General features: G+C 37.9%; 1 protein-coding gene across 4 annotated transcripts in view; it reads right to left on the bottom strand.

Moving 5' to 3' along the window:
• Window positions 1–2,707: 2,707 nt before the first annotated feature.
• LOC106671161 (collagen alpha-1(XXV) chain-like) overlaps window positions 2,708–18,717 on the bottom strand; it is a 57,341-nt gene continuing 41,331 nt past the window's right edge. The window contains exons 3-28 of one of the 4 annotated variants that reach the window (XM_024230697.1): window positions 16,260–16,316; window positions 10,637–10,712; window positions 10,523–10,578; window positions 10,333–10,455; window positions 10,246–10,263; window positions 10,023–10,181; window positions 9,859–9,967; window positions 9,503–9,591; window positions 9,400–9,429; window positions 9,008–9,296; window positions 8,857–8,952; window positions 8,676–8,794; window positions 8,445–8,615; window positions 8,353–8,361; window positions 8,189–8,296; window positions 6,124–6,207; window positions 5,965–6,064; window positions 5,827–5,895; window positions 5,639–5,721; window positions 5,487–5,579; window positions 5,309–5,431; window positions 5,219–5,236; window positions 4,960–5,154; window positions 3,440–3,555; window positions 3,210–3,386; window positions 2,708–3,150 (exon numbers count right to left, since the gene is read on the bottom strand). In XM_024230697.1, the coding sequence (XP_024086465.1) occupies window positions 3,021–3,150; window positions 3,210–3,386; window positions 3,440–3,555; window positions 4,960–5,154; window positions 5,219–5,236; window positions 5,309–5,431; window positions 5,487–5,579; window positions 5,639–5,721; window positions 5,827–5,895; window positions 5,965–6,064; window positions 6,124–6,207; window positions 8,189–8,296; window positions 8,353–8,361; window positions 8,445–8,615; window positions 8,676–8,794; window positions 8,857–8,952; window positions 9,008–9,296; window positions 9,400–9,429; window positions 9,503–9,591; window positions 9,859–9,967; window positions 10,023–10,181; window positions 10,246–10,263; window positions 10,333–10,455; window positions 10,523–10,578; window positions 10,637–10,712; window positions 16,260–16,316 (2,697 nt within the window). In that variant the 3' untranslated portion in view covers window positions 2,708–3,020. The remainder of the gene's footprint in view (window positions 3,151–3,209; window positions 3,387–3,439; window positions 3,556–4,959; window positions 5,155–5,218; window positions 5,237–5,308; window positions 5,432–5,486; window positions 5,580–5,638; window positions 5,722–5,826; window positions 5,896–5,964; window positions 6,065–6,123; window positions 6,208–8,188; window positions 8,297–8,352; window positions 8,362–8,444; window positions 8,616–8,675; window positions 8,795–8,856; window positions 8,953–9,007; window positions 9,297–9,399; window positions 9,430–9,502; window positions 9,592–9,858; window positions 9,968–10,022; window positions 10,182–10,245; window positions 10,264–10,332; window positions 10,456–10,522; window positions 10,579–10,636; window positions 10,713–16,259; window positions 16,317–18,717) is intronic. The other 3 variants (XM_024230698.1, XM_024230700.1, XM_024230699.1) reach the window with 3 other exon arrangements.

The raw sequence follows: 18,717 nt of genomic DNA on the forward strand, positions 1-18,717 counted from the left end.
ATATTTTCTGCTCGTTACAACTATTCCATAACATTCCTATCTGTAGCCATAAAAGAAGTAAAATTTAAAAAATAAATTCACTATTAGTGAAGCCCGAGGATATCAAAATACCCAGCATCTCACTTAATCAGATTGAAGAAAACATTCAATAATGGAGTTACAGAAATGATGTTAACAATACTGCAAAGACACAAGGAAATAATAACACACAATTGCAAAATAGTTTGGTATACGGAGAGAGAAGGTCATAGCCACCGCTGACACAGAATCCTCAACCCTGCCAGACAGCCAGTCAGGAGAGGATGTGGCCAATTAGCTGAGCAGGCAGAAAGAGAAACAGGGGATGAGTACTATTGGATGGAAATTGTAAGAAGCAGGATAATTTCCTGTACAATAAAAGGAAAAAATGTCCTTAATAAACCGTTTTTCCCCCCATCTCGGAGGTTACATGCAGAATCCCCCCACTCATACAAAATGGTGGAGACACTGTAAAAAAGTGGTTTTCGTGCAGATCAAAGAGAACTCATAACGTTCTTAAGTCCAGAATAATGTTTGTAGCAAGACTAAGCCAAAAAAACAAATGTACGACTAACCCTGGACCCACATGATTTAGAAGCCAAACAAAACAATGAATGATGGAAGCAACAGTGGGCGGTGTATCTTAATTTTGGGTTGGGGTTCAATGGTACTTGATCATCCTCCTTGGATAGGTTCAACCGTAAAGAAAATGGCATCACTTCTTATGAGGAATCTTTGTTTGCATTGAGCGCTTCAAGAGAGGCTGCCTACTTCAACTAGGCTGCCTTCTCTCTCACGAACAAACCTGGAAAGAATCCAACCTTTCCTGAACAACGTCATAATCCTTTGCCAAGCATACCTAGATATGAGCAAGAAGAAAAGTCAGAATAGCAATAAGAGGATTGTGGTCCTCTCTACTGGAGAAGGTTAACCTGATGCCAGTCAATATGGACAAGGAGACATCAGAGTTGTTGGTAGAGCAGAGGAAGCAATATTGCGCAGCAGCTGAGCTTTCATGGGAAGTCTATCAACTATCTCTGCTCTATATGGTCATAGAAAATTGGGCGCTTGAATATACTAACAAAACAAGCAGTTGATTTTATTAGATTCATCTGCAAAACAAGTACGATTTAGAAACAAGTTCTCTACTAGTGGAGCAATTATGAACTGCTACTTAATAACTAAAGCCCATGTCCCACCCTGCATTTTCATAAAAACAGCCCTGTTTCCTCCAAACACTCGTTGCAGCGTTAAACACAACTCATATCCGATGGCATCCTTCTCTAAATGGAGCCAATTAATGACACTCTTGAACTAAGGTCAGATCGAACAACCTGTTGCTATATAAACAGACATGCAGCTATTCTACTTCTTCTCCGTGTAAGCATCTGTGTTTAAACCTAACATAACCTGTTCGTATTCCCCATCACATTTTACATTCATGCTAATAAATACATACAATATCAATGTTCATGAAAGGAAACAAACAATACGATGTCAGTACTATATAAAATAAAACAGCCCTGTTTCATCTAATTATACTTTGCAATACTTAAAACATCTCATATCAGATGGCATCTTACACGCCATCTATAAAGAACCAAAGAATGACAACATTCAATTAAAACAGACAATCGGAAGAATTACGAAAACTTTCTCTACAACCAATACAGCTGTTTTGGACCAATATTGTCTATTACTAGTCCTAAAAGAACCCTAAACTTTTATTAATTATCTGGAAGTCACGGTTTACTAGTGAAGTTTTTACCCCTTCTTATTGTACAATTTTGGTTACTATTTCCACTTTTATCAATTGTAATTCAAAAGGGGTGTTTAAAAAATTCAAATTCACTTTTTTTTCAATACTTTACCCAATTTTCGTTACATTTTAATGTTACATGATGGAAAAAATACATTGTAAAAAATTATACAAAACAAAAATACTCTTCTGTAAAAAATCATTTTTTATCGTCTTGTTAATTTTAAAATACAATAAGTATATTAATACAAAAAAAATGACATTTTTTCTGTTTTAAATGTTTCAATTTTATTTTTCTCAGACAGACACAAATCACATCAAGATAAATACTTTGATATTTACACATAAAAACAACAACTCAAAGCATTATATACAAACTGAAAACACACTGGTAACAAATGAAATTTATATTTTAAAAAAATTAAAAATGGGCCGGTGATAGTTTACAGTGCACAAAAGGATCTACCACCGCCATATTGATTAAAGGAAATGATTATTACAAAATATCTACTCATCTAGGCATTTCATCTACTTTTTCATTTTATATTAAAATGCTTAGGGTTGTTAAATTTGTTTATTAAATAAAATATAAAGACTAGCTTTTCTTTAGGCCTAGTCGAACATTTCAAATGTCAGAAAGAATTATTTTGTACAAATATATAAATAAAGTTATTAGATTGAAAAATTAAACTTAATATAAGTTTAAACATTATACTAAACATTTTTAAAAAAATGCATAATTTGTGTCTAAAATATATATTAAATAAAGGGGGGATAATAATTTTTATTTACAAAATTAATTTGACACCCCATTATAAAAGATCTCAGGCAAATATTTTATAATATTAACCAACGACAATTAAAATTTTCATCCAAACCTAACTTTCTACTTTTATTTTTAATAAGGATATACAATGTTTTATTTAGGAGAGTGGATATGTTTTTTTTTTTAAAGACATTATAAACACTTATAGGTTTTTTGTTTTTAAAATTAAAAAAATGAAGTCTATGAACACACAAATTACTGCTAATGATATTTGATATGATCATGAGCGTTTCAAGATCCGAGGGCTGAAAGGGATTCAGTATGATTACTTGAAAAAACATTTCGTATATATTATAAAACGAGGCAGTTTTGTTTTGTTTTACATGAAAAACAATATATTTCAGCAAAAGTTCACGCTTGAACCATTTTTTTTATACAAATTTAAAACAGTCTTTATCACATAGCGCCGCGGTTTAATCAGGGTGACTCATTGCTGAATATATTTTCAAGGAGCTCTGTGTACTCTTGCTGTGACAGTTCTGTGCTGCGACGCCTTCGCTTTTTCCCCGAGTGCGATGATGCTATTTCTACACACAAAACGGCTAACCTAAAAAACAAAAAATTAGTAGTAAAATTTAATAATTTTAATTTATTTAAATAGAATACCTGTAAGAGCAGAGCATGGGCTCTTGTCCAATCAGCTTGTACTTATGTTGTGAATTCTGAATTAGAGGTGATGCCATGCCGACCTTTTCTGATGAACCCGACTCCCACTCGTCGCAATACTCGTCCATTGCTCTTTCCCCGCTCGGTTTAGCTCCATGCCATATATACTTCTGAGGCCTGAAATTTTTTATTATAAACCAAGAACATTTTGTTGTTAATTATATTTTTACCATGAGAAATCTGAGACAATGTTTTTCCCGCTGAAGCTGTAAATCCTAGGCTGTTGGCTGAAATGGGACCCATCTTCGGAAAAGATGTCTTTCCAGGAGTTAAACAGCACTTCTCCCTGAAGGGAACAAATTTATTTAGATTATTTATTTTTATTTTCATTTAATATGGTACATTATTCTAATTTGGTGAGGGAGTAGTTAGAGTTCAAGGTGAATATGGGTTTTCACATTTTATCAGGGTAAAGTGATGAATTAAGCAAATTATAGCAGTTCTATTCATCTTGGTCAAATAAAGGATCAGCTCATAAAGGGTGAAAAAGGAAAACATTCTATATAAACAGATTTAAAAGATATTCAAGCTGAAATTTTGAACATGAGTTTTTTCAATTTTATAAAAAAAAAAAAGGTGAATTAGCTCAATCCAACAATTTTTAATCACCTCAAATTTTGGCCAAAAAAGCAACAGTTGGCCTCATTATGTCCTATAGGAAAATACTCTGTATATACAAATGTTTAAAGTTATCCATGTATAACCTTAAACATGGGTTTTCTGAATTTTGTCTACCCACAAATGGTGAATTCAGCTGATTCGAGTAGTTCAAGATATCTCAAATTTTGGCCAAATAAAGCAAAAGATCAGATTGTAAATGGTGAAAAAAGAAAACTTCCTTTATATACAGATTTCAAAGGTATAAATTCCAAATGTTAAACATGGTTTTCACAATTTTAGCAATATTGCAGAAAAAACTTGTCTCTCATCAATCCTATACTATCTAGTGTTGCACAGGGCAGCGTCCTTGCTTCCCTACTTTACTCACTTTACCAGCCTACCAACACGACCTAACAATATTACTTTTATCTTTGCCCATGATACCGCCAACCTTTCTTCTGATAAAGATTCAGTCACAGCTTTCCGTAATTTTTAAAATCATCTGCACACCCTTGAGCTTCGATAGTGGAGAATCAAGTTCAATGAAATAAAATCAACATCAACCATGTTCTCATCATTTTCTAGTCCGGACAAACAATTGACGTAAAACCTCGCCTGTGATTTAAGCTCAACGAACAAAAGCAAAACCAGACGAATTCTACATTATTACAAAATTAAATTAAACAGATAAAATATGCAAAACAAGGTTACATTCTACTGGGTCAGGAGTTGCAGGAGTAGAGGAAAATGAACACTTGCTAGGAATGGAGCTGTTATGCTGCTGATAGTTCTCGAGATGTTTTATGACATAAAGAGAAATTATCAATGAGAAATTTTGTCAAGAAAACATAGCAAAAGTGAAGTAACAACAGAAGTCACTCACTACACACAAACAATCCAAAAACCTCCTGGAGGGCTTGAAAGACTGACAATGAAATGCATCAGAGGAAGCAGGAAAAACTCAAAAATTTAACAAGATTGCAAACTTCTCAAGAGACTTTGCTGAATCATTCTGAATTTTTACATCTACCCCTACAATGTTAGGATGTTCCTTAAAGTGACCATTATTTTGAGATTTCTCAATCATTACCTTGAGGTTTACAACGGGCAAGTCCCTGTCTGAAAATTTCACTATACTGTAGAGGTTTTCTATCCGAGAGGTGAGGAAAGCTCTGAAAGTGCCACGAAGTCCTGCCCTTCTGGCTTGCCTGTAGCAAGAGTAGTCAGCGCCACGCAGGCCTTTCATTTCTCCGCTGTATGGCTCATTGAGAGCGGCCAGTCTCAGCTTTCAAAAACACAAAAATAAATTAGTTTCTATGCAAATTGCGATAAAACGACACAATTAATACCATGCGAGGGTGCCAATCCTTAAGTAGCGTTAAAAAAAATTGAATAGTATTTTTAATAAAAATATTTTTAATAGTTGTTTTTAATTATACCATTGGGCCGTCCATTGGGACAGGTTGAGTCTTGACGTGATTCGATGATTCAAACGGTGGCCTTAGTTTTTCAGTCGTCGTAGTCGGAGGGGGTTCCGTTGTCACAGGAACGAGTGATCCAAGCTTTAAAAACAATATAATGACATAAAAATAAATAAATAAAATTAACTAGTCTTACAGCGATGTACTGCCAGCCTTTGTTGACTCGAACCAAAAGAGCTTCCTCATCTGTAATATAAGCGAGAGTGCCCACCGTGCTTGCCGTTGACATCTGTGTTTAATATTTCAAAAGATTATTTTTTTTTAAATTGTCGCCTGATTGAAACTCACCCTAGCCATTGCGTCCAGGTTCTGAAACGTAACCGCCCCTGGTACAATTTTGGGCATTTGGTATTGCATTTCTGGTATCCTCGCTGTAAAGAAATAAAGAAAATATATAGATTTTTTCCGATTATTTAATCATTTTCCAGTCAAATGAGTGCACAGAAATTTTTAATTTGTAAACTCATAATTCTTACAGTCAGACTTTTCTTTCAGTTCTCTCAGTTCTTTCAAAGCCCTAAGCTCTTCAAGACTTCCTCTCGGTCCTCGCAGCGTAAAACGATTTCAAAGTTAGGCATGCATATTATTTTGATTTTTTTAAAACATAATTTTACCTTGTCTGGGGTTTGGTGGATCTATGAGTACCCTTCCGTGCATGTGTCCCGTCGAACCGGGCTCGCCCTTTGGCCCGACGACCGTATCTCCGGGCAGACCCTAGAAATTTGTTTATTTAGATTGGAATTTTTAATTTTGTGTCGAGCTAGAAAACATACCGGAGGGCCTGGAGGCCCAGGTGGCCCTGGTACAGGAACATACTGGACGGCGTCTTTTCCCGGTTCGCCTTTCTCTCCTTTCAACTAAAGGAAAATATTTACCATAGATCAAATCACATAATAAAATCCATTCATATTAATTGATATAAATAGTTAATTGGTATAAAAAATCTAGCGGGGAAGCTATCCATTGATATGACTGCTAAAATATTATTATTTTAATCACTCTTACTCTCCGTGAGCAGGTCAAGGGGCCAATAATTGTGTAGACATCGAGGAGGATTATTGGAAAGAGATCAGGAGGCAATTTGTTGTACATGGAGATTAGAGTGGGATTAAAAGTTAGTTTGGCATATTTTGTAGTGGATCTTGCATGTTTTTTATACTTTTATGGACGGCCTGGTTGGAAAATTAGAACAGGCCAATGATTGATCTAAGGTTTCTGTCTGATTCTGCTGACATTGGAAGGTTTGATTGTTTTGATGAGAAAGTTCATAGAAAGTAGGATGCCTTTGAATTTCCAGAGCAAACTAAGATCTTGTGGTTTTTACTGTCCTAGATACAAAAATCTGCATCTACAAAGACACAAAAATTCACAAAAACATAAAATGTGTTCTGCGGTCCTCCCCTCTCCTGGCAGTATCTGCGCAGTGTTTTTCTGTCTGTCCTATCTGGTGCATGTGCCTTCTTAAGTGGCAGTGCCCTGTCAGGAATGTAACCAGAATCCTGGTTGTTGTGGTTGCCTTTCATTAATTCCGTTGTAAGTTTTACAGCTGGACCTTCTTACAATCTCTTCAACCTCATGCCTGGGGTATTATTCCACCAAACTTTGGACTCTTTAAGATGTATCCTCTTTTGTTGCAAGATGCTAAGACACAGTAGAGTTCAGGACCTAGAGAGTCCATGTTAGTTAGCTCCCTCTTTGGCCAACACGACAACCTTTTCATTGCCTTTGTCCTGAATGCCCAGAGGCCCATGCAAAGGTCAGGTCATTGGTGTCGCTGACTTCCACCACGGCCTCCATGCAGTTCCAAATGCTTGTTGCCTTTATTCGAATAAGGCTAGGGTCTTTAGTGCTACCTAACTGTCAGAGAAGATGGCTATATTCCGGGAATGTATTTCTAGCCTTTTTATATCCTTGGTGAAATGTTCAACTGTTATGATTTCAGACTGGAAAACTGTAGCTTATTTACCTAAGTTTAGTTCATCCCGAAGACTCCAACCGCAATGACTGTGTAAGTTTTGGAGCTGTCAGTGTACCAGTAGGATATCCCCTTTAGCATTGTTCCTTTGGCACTTCTTCCTGTTCTGGAATCAGTACCTTGGACTTTTTAGTAAAATTGAATTTTGAAGTAGTGCTCGATCAATTAGCATGCCTAATACGGCATCAGCCTGTTCTCCTCCCTCAATTTCCATTTATGAGGTGTTCTGGCTTCTCTCTTTGGAGGTTAAGTAGTACATGGTGGGTAAAGATTACATTTTTGGACTTTGTGGTCTCGTGTTTCATTCGCTAACTTTTTAACCTTTGTTCAATGTATGGCTGCATGGTTCGGGGAGCTAAAAGGCCTGAGTTGTAAAATAAAACAGAATAGCAGAAAACCTTCTATTGAGGGATACCACCGTATGGTTTGTGAAACTGAAGAACGGAATTCAACTCATGCTCTACTTGTCAGCCATGTAGGATTGAGAATAAGTCAGTGTGTAGTGTGATGTCCCTTGAATTTCCATAGCAAGCCCAGGTGTCAGACTTGATTGACGATTGAAATCTGATGACTGGGAAGAACCCCGAACAGTATTCCTTCTTTTTAAAAAGGATCCGTTATGTCCACATGATGGCAAACTATCATGGCATTTACCAATAATCAGTCTGGCTGGAATTTACAAGATAGTGCAGTTTCTAAGGTTATGTGAATGGGTGAACCATCGAAAACTTATATGGCGTAGGGTGGGGTACAGAGGATTGCATTATAAAGGGTGGCTCGGGCAACTATAGCTTTTGTCAGGAGTTGGGATGAAGGACTGAATATTACAATTTTAATTTGATTTTAATGTTGTTTCAAATTACTTCAATTCTTCCTCCAAAAGGATTTGTGATTTCTCCAGGTTCACCTTTATCTCCCTTTCCTCCTTGAGGTCCTGGAAGTCCTGCAGGTCCCGGTCTACCAGGATAGCCCTTAAATCAATACAACACATTAATAACATGATGCACATTATTACATCTGTACTTACACCAGCATCCTTGGGATTTTTTAAAAAAGAAAAAAATGCAAATATAAATTATTTTAAGGTTATGGTTAAGGTATGTTTAAAATTTTGCTTACGATTTGAGATTCTCCTGGCTTTCCAGGAGGACCAGGTGGGCCAGGCTTGCCTCTCCTTCCTCTCTTTCCCCTTTCACCCTTTTCTCCACTTCCTGGCCCAGGAGGACCTCTTTCGCCTTTGGGTCCTGGTGGGCCTTCTGGTCCCCTTATACCTATTTCACCTTGTGTACCCTATAATGATCAAATGATTAATTTTAATTATATTAATGAAACAAATAATTAGATAAATACTGGTATTCCATTGGTGCCTGGCATGCCAGGAGGCCCTCTGTCTCCTTCGCTACCTTTTTCACCTTTCAGGCCTGGTTCTCCCTTATCCCCTTTCAAACCAGGCTCGCCCTTTGTTCCACCTTTAAAAAAATCCAACAAATTTAAATATTTCATGATGATTATTTCTAAACAATTAACTAACCAGCAACTCCTGGAGGAAGGTTGAAATTATCTTCCAATGAGTAAGTAAGTCCGGGTGGACCTGGAGGTCCTGGAGGACCAGGCGGTCCTGAATCACCTGCGGGCAAAAATGATTGGAGAAATTGCTTCGTGATTTTTTTCAATCAGCATACCTTTTTCTCCTTTAACAGCGGGCCTGCCATTCTCACCAGGGGAACCGGGCATGCCGTCTATGCCCGGTGGACCCTGTTCACCATTGTAACCCTGAAGTCCTGGAGGACCTTGGTGTCCCCGTTCTCCTTTGGGGCCTTTCAATCCCGGTTCTCCTCGCTCACCCTTGTCTCCAGAAACACCCCTTTCGCCCTTAGGTCCCATCGGTCCATCCGCACCTGTGTCACCCTTGGGACCAGGTGAGCCCAGGCGTCCCATCGAACCATCATAACTACTCCCCATGATCGCTTCCTAAAAATAAATATTAAATTAAAAATCTTTTAAAAAATAAGATTAATATAGAAATAGAAGCATATTCTAATATATCTGGTGTTCCTCGTTATATTTTTTCTACCTTAAACATTGCTCTAGGTCTCCAGCTAGGCTGCATTAAACAATTTCAAACAAACATTTAAATGGATAAATTTAGCGGGAATGGGTTTTTCTAATTTACTTACATCAAAATTGGAAAATTCTGATGTCCCTGGAGGCCCAGGAGGTCCTGGTACACCTGGCATCCCTGGAGCTCCATCCAGTCCTGGTTCGCCTGCAAAAATTAATCTTTTTAAAAACTCTTTAATTAAATATTTTGCACAAGAGGTCACGAGGTGGTCACAATCTTCAACCTCATCTCTGATTATGACCTATTCTATTATTCTATTTCTTCCTATTCGTTTTATTCTGGTTGAGGACACATAAGATGCCTTGGACTGTATTAAAGCAGAAGATCTATATCCCTATCTACTTGACAATCTATCTAAACAGATTTTTTAAATTAAATAAATCTATTTAATTTAAATAATAAATAATATACCTTTTTGGCCCTGGATTCCTTCAGGACCTCTCGGCCCTTGATCACCCCTATCTCCCTTCAACCCCCTCGGGCCAGTGCTGCCCCTTTCACCCGTTATACCCGGTGTACCCTGTAAAGGAATATTTGTTAGAATAAAATCTTTTGGGGTTTTGTCAAAAGCCCACCTTCGGCCCAGGTGGCCCGGTGGATCCGTCGATGCCTGGGATGCCAGGCGGACCCGCTATCATCTTCGGCATCATGAAATCCCTAAGCAGCTGGGTCATGTTGCACGTGCAGACACCGGGTGGTCCTGGTGGTCCCATGTTCATATCACCTCCAGAAAACTTAAAAATACACATAAAACAATTATACAACATAAAGATTAAATATTTTAAACAGTACACTCACAGGCCTAAGTCCCTTCGACTGCATATATTAAAATATTTGTAAATTTTTTTTTTTTTTGAGTTTTGTCATTGTTATGTAAATACTTGCCTCTTCATCTCCAGAACCACTGTAGATCATAGGGTCGTAGGTCAGACCGGAAAACGGCGGGCCCGGTGGTCCGGGTGGGCCTGGAGGTCCTGGAGGCCCTCTTATAGTCTCACCAGGTGGGCCCTGTATTAAACGTGCATTAAACGAAACAAAAATCAATCATCCTACAAGGAAAAAAAATGAAACATACCCTCGCTCCTTTTTCCCCTTTCTCTCCCCTGGACGACTTTCCGAGGAAAACTGGTTCTGAAAATGACGCGAAAGTAAGAAAATTTTACCCAATTTTTTTTTAATGAAGTTTTACCCATGGGCGGGGGTGGCGGCAGATTTGGGGGTATAGTCGCATCCCAAGGATCTTCTCCACTCGCTTCTACCTCACTCTGGAAAAAATATAAAAATTCCACTTCATTAAGTTGATTTTAATTCTTGAGTTTTCCTTTAAAAAAAAATCCAGTTGCAACGACAGGCGGCCTTTTCATTGTACATACAGGTGTTTAAAGTTAATTATCTAATATTTATGATTTACAAAATAAATAAATAAAAAGCCTCCCCCATCCTACGCAGATTTAATTATTTCACTCTCAGCCCCGCTGTTGTTCCTCTTTTGAATAAATGTCCCCCAGGTTGAAAAGGAGTCACCGGCCCTCGAAAGATTAAAGGCGAGCCGCCCAAGAGAAGAATAAAGAAAACGTGGAAAAATAAAAAGCTCTTCGAATTAAGTAGCCGTTTGTGAAAAAAAGCTCCCTTAATTTTCAAAGAGCCATTATCTTGTAAAAATTAAGGAAAAGGAAAACGCAGAAAGGTTTAAAGACAAGGAGGAAAGGGAGGTGTCGTTCGGCCCAACAATGGACCCATTGTACGCCCTTTGAATTAAATCCTTTCAACATGATATTCCATGGTGTCTTGAATTTGAACAAATTCGAAAATTTATTTTTCGATCAATTTGAAAAATACATCCTGCAACACAACACAAGTTTTACATGTACAAATTGTAAATATAAATTTCAGCCATTCTAATAAAACTATTTCATTGATGTATATTTTCAATGATTTAATATATCCACCACGTGTGGCAAGCAACATCGGCGGGTTTTTGAATGGACACGGCCTTCCGATGTGTTCACCTTCTACTTGACTATGGCCAGGGCGTTGCCTAAACCTTTGGCTGTCGCAAGCCGATATTCAAACCTTTTTCTTTCAAATGCCTCTTTAACGTCTGACTATTTTGCCTTGAAATCGGGCTTGAAAACCAATAAATTACCATACGTTTCGACGACGAGCCGGCTTGCAATATTGAACAAAAAATGCAGATTAAGAAGTTAAGCTCTCTTTTCGACTCAAAAGAAGAATGTCGTTTGATGTAAGCATACACTATGTCTGACAAGAAACATCGGAGGGTTTTGAATCGACTCTGCCGTCCGTTGTGCTCACCTCGTACTTGACTATGGCCAGGGCGTTGTCTAAACCTTTAGCTGTTCGCAAGCCGACTTTCGAAAGTTTTTCTTTCAAATGCATCTTTAACGTCAAATCATTATGCTTTGAAACCGTGCTTGAAAACCAATAAATTGTCATACGTTTCGACGATGGAACCGATTTTGACTATTGAACAAAAAGTAAGAGGTGCATATTAAAAAGTAACCTCTGTCTTTGGCTAAAAGCAGGCTAAAACTATACAAAAAGACTCTTTCCCCCGAAAGTATAAGCAGAATAACCTAAAAGAAGGGATTTGTATTATAAAATGTTATCCTGTGACGAAAATCGTAAGGAAATTGATCTAATTGAGCTAAGGGTTCTGTTCATTTATGCTCTCATTGTTCAATATTCTTACCTAGAAGCCATAATCGATTTTAATTCATAAACTCAACTTCAATATTTTGCGAAACGATGGAAATTTTATAAATCTAATGCGATTATTGAAGAGCTGCTTAATGATAAACAGCTTCAAGTTCGTTTTAATCGGTTTAGAATTTTGCATGAATACATTGATTCGTGAAAACGCATTACAAGTTTTATACTCACTTTATAAGTCGAAGGTCGAAATTAGCGAACCTCTAGGCCCCACACTATTTCCAAGTTGAGAACTATGCAATCGAACTCTGTCCGCAAGAAATACTTAAAAAACGATTAAAACAGTTATTCTCAGACAGCGAAACAGCGCTAAAGCACTCTTCAAGCTTCGTGAAAAACGAATCTGATAGCTATGATGTGGGTGCCAGGACAAGAACACGAACACCACTTGCCAAAATTACTTGATTAAAAGTGCTTTGTAGGAAACTCGTCTGTTAGTTGAGAAGAACCTGTCTGGAGCGAAAGACCTTGTTGCAGCCCATCATGTGGAACCAGTTGGAATAAGTTCCCATCAAAATTGTTCTCAAAATTTGATAGTCGTTATCAGGAAGGGGATCAGAAATACTTCTACGAATTGGGTTAAAACTCAAGTTAAAACCATTGGAGGCATCGCCCCTTTCACAAGAACTTTTTTAATTCTGTTCCAGGTTTTTCTGGTTCAAAGATTCAACTAAAGGTATGTCAAGGCCAGGATGTTGTTGTGGACTGCTTCTGGATTTTGAGTTGGAGTGCACGAGAAAGGAATGACACCGGATGAATTCACCAGGTGCAAAATAATCAAATATGTCCTTAAACCAGGAGGACAAATTTCTACCTGTCCTTCAGGAGGCAAGAATCACGGTAAATAATGTCTTTATACTGGCCATTGCCCATTCATTTACCATTTAAAAAGGGAGAAAAAGAAATTGCAGAGGTATAGAAACACAATGACTGCAAAACGTTAGCTCTAAACTTTCCATTTTCATTTGGTCACTGAAGATGGCCTACGACGGCAAGCGTTTTAGCAGTTCACCAAACCAGCGAGAGAATACGGACCCAATAAGTAACCAAATTTCAGTTCATCTTGACTTCACTGACTCGTTGACCAACACCTACTAGCAACATTATTTTATAAATATTCCTTCGTTGCTTTTATGTCAAATCTAATCTTTAAGATCTTATGTTAAATAAAAAAATTATCTTTTGATGGATCAGCTTTGGATCTTGTAAAATTTTGTAATTTATTAACATCAGCGTACTCAAAAAGGGATAGGGCAATGTTGGCGATAAGATGATAAAAAGTGTTATGCAAAATTTATCGCCCCCCCCCCCTTCGACTTTTGAAATATATATAGGAAAACTGCAACAGATAAGAGTTCACCCATGCAAAACTTTTCATTTCTTACGACCCGCAAAGTTTTCCAGAGATACGGCAAATTGATACGTGTTCTTAAACCCGGGCCGAACTTGGACTAGTATGTTATTATACAGGGTTGAACGCACCCTGGGGCGGGGGTGGAAAAAGATAAGTGAAAACTAAATAAGTCTCTTCAAGCCATATTGTCAAGGAGGGACTTAGGACTTAGACTTAGGCTAAAGCGCTGAATCTGCTTAGAGAAGTGATGAATAGTTAATACCTCTTTGAAGGATTTAAACAATTATTAATTATAGTTTAACGTAAAATACGACGAACAAAAAAACAAATTACTGATTTTTTTATTGAATACTTAGAGGATAAATAATTTAAGTAAAAATACTTTCGATCAAGTCTGGCACGTGGGTTTGTTCTGGAGCCTAAGGGCATCCTACCCTCTACACACTACCAATATTTAATTCTTGGTGGTGAGTCCCTCAAGGTAGCGTCCTAGGCCCGCTACTGTACTCAGTATATACTGCTGCCCGTCCCATCCCAACACCACTATTCTAGCATATTACTGCAATTCTATTCCTCTCTCCCTCTCTCTCTCTCTCTCTCTCTCTCTCTCTCTCTCTCTCTATAATGCAAGGTGGGCGACCAAGACCAGAGGGGTTAAATGCCTGGGTAGACTCGTACCCCATCCCTAAAAGGTCCGGGACTTGGTCGGCTCACGTGTCCTGCATAAACCTCTTGGACTTGTTCACAAACCCCAAGATTTTGAACCATTTTATCTCGGGGAGTGATTTGGTGATGTCCTCTCCTTAAAAGATTTCAAATCTAGACCTAGCATATCTATCACACTCTGCGAGGTAGTGCCTTGCCGTTTCTTCTTTTATTTCGCAGAAGCGGCAAAAGGGATCTGGTAGGATACCCATTACGAAGAGGTGTCTTCTCAGTGGGCAATGGCCCGTCAGAATACCTACCAGCCTCCTAATTCCCTTCCTTTCTATACCTCTAACACCGACCCCTTCATAGCTCATCGAACCCTCCAGATTCAATTGATCAATGGTTTAAAAAATTAAAACCTCACAGACCCAAAACATAACCTTCACCAACGCTTCATCATCTTCAACCTCACCCACCTTCCAACTGAAAACTTCATCCACTACCGGCTTTACCTAGACAGTCGAGTCACTTGGAATCCCACGACTCAAAAGGATAGAATCGATGGTATCGATTATTTAAATGACTACTAAACAACTGAACTCTCTCATGACAATAAATACTCGTACAAAGCTCAATACTGAAACCAATATGGACATACGGGATGTAGTTTAAACAATCTTCACTCTCCGTGGAATCCTTACAATCACGGAACCATAGATCCATCGTCATGTATATGGGATAGGTATAAAAGAGGCAGCCACAACGCCTACTGCACCTCGACCTAAATAGATCTATTGTGCTCCTCTGTTAATTATAACTAACTGGCCAGATTCAGGCTATTAACCAGCCTCCGCAGGTTTGCCAGGATCTTGCTTGTGGTGTTTCTTGTCCTAGTTGCAAAGACCTACACCTACATAGACCTTTGCAGAAACATAAAATGTGTTCTGCGATCTTCTCCCCTTCCTGGCAGTATCTGCACAGTGTTTCTTCTGTCTGTTCTCCTATCCGGTGCATGTGCTTTCTTAAGTGGCATTGCCCCGTCAGGAGTACAACCAGAATCCTGGTTCGGTTGCGGTTGCCTTCCAATAGCTCTTTTGTAAGTTTTGCGGTTGGTCCTTCTATGAATCTCTTCGCATGCCGCACAACTGTGGTATTCTTCCACCAGGTTTCGGACTCATTAAGGATTCATTTTAAAATGCATCCTCTTTTGTGGCAGGCTGCTAGGGCGCAGTAGGGTTTCTGGCTTCCTGTTTGGCCAACATGTCAACCTTTGAACCATCGTCAATGATCACGTTTCCAACGATCCATCACGACCTAAATGTTCCCTTTATAAACGAAGTTGGAAAATCTTGACCAACCTTCAATCCCACTCTAATCCCCATGTATAACTACTCCTCCCGATTTCTTCACAGCAAATCTCCTCTACTTCATAAAAAAGCCCATACCTGCTCTCAAATGGATTAAGGGATGATTTCTGATTTAGGACTGCTATCACTTCATAACTTCCCCACTCCATGCTTTTTCGTTCATGCTTTTCTTTTAATTTCTTTAAGTTTGTGCATGCTGCTTTGTGTATAGTTTTTATCTTAGATTGACCATTAAATTGGTCCATCAAAAATTGAAAAGTTAGATGCTAAAAAACCTGTAATCTTCCGTTTGATCCCTGACGCTTTATGAGGTGTTGACAGGGCTAGTTTGCCTAAACTATATCAATGTTCAGCCCATTTCAAAAAATAATATTAAAACTATTAAATAACAATTAAAAAAATAAACATTACAAATCATGCAATATATTAATTTAATTAACTTAATTTCTAACAATTGTTAAAAGAATATGAAAAGTTAACGTCATTTATTTTAGTAAATATTTGTTTCCGAAAGGCGAGTTAGAAGATAATAGACTAATATCCGATATTGGATCATTCCTGTAAATTGTTAAAAGTGCTGGGCTCAAGATCATGCGTTGCAGTTGAAATGCCAGATTTTGTTGTTGTTAGGACTTTTATTTATAAGCGTTTATTTTATTGTTATTGTTAATCAAAAAAAGATTTTTTTATTGTTTTATTTCGTTTCTTACATCACCGTCCCATTTACCGTCCTTATTCAAGAACAGTAGGTCATCCGCTCTTCCAGCCTGTTGTCGAGTAAATAAAAAAAATTAAATTATTAATAATAACAACACAAGTAATTAAATAAAAATTAAATTGGATGTAACACATGGTTAACTGTCGTATTAATATAACAAAATAATTTTGTTATTATGTGGTGGTTACAGAAAAATTTTCAAACATAAATTTATGGCTGTTTTATTGTATAAAGTAACACACATAAATATTTTGTTTTGTATATATTTAGACTGAATGTATTTATTAGCGTGAATGCGTAGTGTGATAAGGCTGATTGTGTGTCCCATCAATGTACATGTGCTGCCATCTGAAGAAGAGGAACTATCCCGACGAAGAATAGGCCATTAGGTAAAGTCCGCCAGTTGCTCTGTAGTTTATTCCCGAGAAACATAAGAAGGTCGGCGACTATAGGTCATAAGTTGTCACACAGACTCTTAGTTTCGGTCCTAAGCCGACATAGGTGTCCGGTATTTAGATAAAGGTTGCTCGAAGGCAGCACTTAATTGAACGTTATCTTTTGCTCCGTATAGAGTGCGAGTAGGAACTTCATTCGATTTAAGGATTGTACTCTACTACAGCTACCAGTATTTGGGTGCCCTGCTGCGATTTCTGAAGAAAACAGGACTGCTTTAATGTATATGGTATTTGGTCGATATCCGGTTTTGTCTTTTGTTTACACTGCAAGTGAATATATTTATTAGAGTGAATGTTATGGAACCGATAGTGGATTATTGAGTATCTCATCGATCCTCAATTAGATTGGTTAACATTTGTAAACAATGAAGAGGTATTATCCACCCGACTAAGAATAAGTCATACAAGGTTGTCACACAGACGTTTATTTTTGGGGCAAAGACGACGTACGTAGAAAAACGTTGCTCAAAGTGTCCTATTTAAATGAAGGGTGACATTTCCTGATCTACATAGAGAGCGTGTAGGAATGCTACCCGATATGTGAATTATGCTTAGATCACGGCTCACAGCATTTGAGTGTCTTGTTCTGATTTCTGGAGGAAATAGGGTTGTTTTATTCTATATGGTATTTGGTCGATATCAGATTTTGTGTCCCACATAATAGAAGGGTGTTAGGTGTTATGAGAATTATGCTAGATCATGGCTACTAGTATCGTTCCGATTTCTAGAGGACCAGGGCTTCTTTATTGAACACAGTAGTTGATAGATATATAGTTTTGTGTGTATTTATTAGCGTGAAAGCGTATAGGCATATGGTACACTCGGAACGAGAAGTGCCTACCCACTACAATGATTACTGGGTTCTAGATTTATCGAAACAGACCTGTTTTATTGTACATTGTAGGCATAGATATTACATTGTTGTTTCCTTTCGTCTTTATTAGAATGAAATGAATTTATTAGCGTGAATGTGCGTGGGACAATGGTGCAATATTGAGTACCTTGTGGACGTTTAAAAAGGTTAGTTGGTGCAAAAGGTAAGACAGGCCTCAAAAGAATAATTAAAAAAAGAAAGACCTTCCCGACTAAGAATAGGCTATTATAATAAGGTTGCCAGATGCTGTATAATTTCCTAGACCAAAAGAAGAGATGTTTGAAGGGGATCCTCGAGAGGCTAACGGGTCATGGTGATGTTGAGACTGGGGTAAAGGAATCCGGTAATGGGAATAGAGGAAAAATAAAAACAGTGAATGTATTTATTAGCGTAAATTTGTAGTTTGAGATGGGCGTTGTTGGAATATTTAGTACACTATCGGCCCTCCATTAGATTAGATAATTCGTGCAAAGAGTGATCTGAATCAACGAAGATGGAGATTTACAAAAAGAGATCATACGAGGTGCACACGACTCTTATTTCGGGGGCGTACGAAGTAGGTGTGAAAGTATCCATGCCTCGTGTCCCACTTAATTAAAGGGAGTAATTTTTCCGGTTCCATATAGAGAGCGAGCAGCCACCCTTATGAGATTTGTACCGGAGTTAGTTTCTGAGCTTCGTTTTCCGATTTTCGCAGGAAACAGGGCTGTTTTATTGAATATAGCGCTTGTAAGATGACGCGTTTCGTTTTTTTTTTTTGCATAGTGAAAGTGAATATATTTTTTAGAGTGAATACGTAGGGAGAATAGGTCTAAGGTGGATTACTGAATGCTCAATTGACCCTCAATAGATTAGTTATTGTGTACAACGGGTAATGGAAGGGTCTGAATAAAGGGATGAAGTTTACTCGATTAAGAATTGGCCGTACGAGGCCGACACTCTTTTTTCGGACTGAAGCCATACGACGTATTTGTCCAACTGTGAAACTGTCACTTAATGTTTCTCACGTAATTGAAGGGTATATTCTTCGGCTCTACATAGCGAGCAATGGTATCCGATATGAGAATTATGCTAGAACACAGCTAACAGTATTGCTGGTGGCCGCGGTAGCCGAGTGGTTA

Source organism: Cimex lectularius, unplaced genomic scaffold (genome assembly GCF_000648675.2).
Source record: "Cimex lectularius strain Harlan isolate CLEC.00 unplaced genomic scaffold, Clec_2.1 scaffold39, whole genome shotgun sequence".
NCBI lineage: Eukaryota > Metazoa > Arthropoda > Insecta > Hemiptera > Cimicidae > Cimex > Cimex lectularius.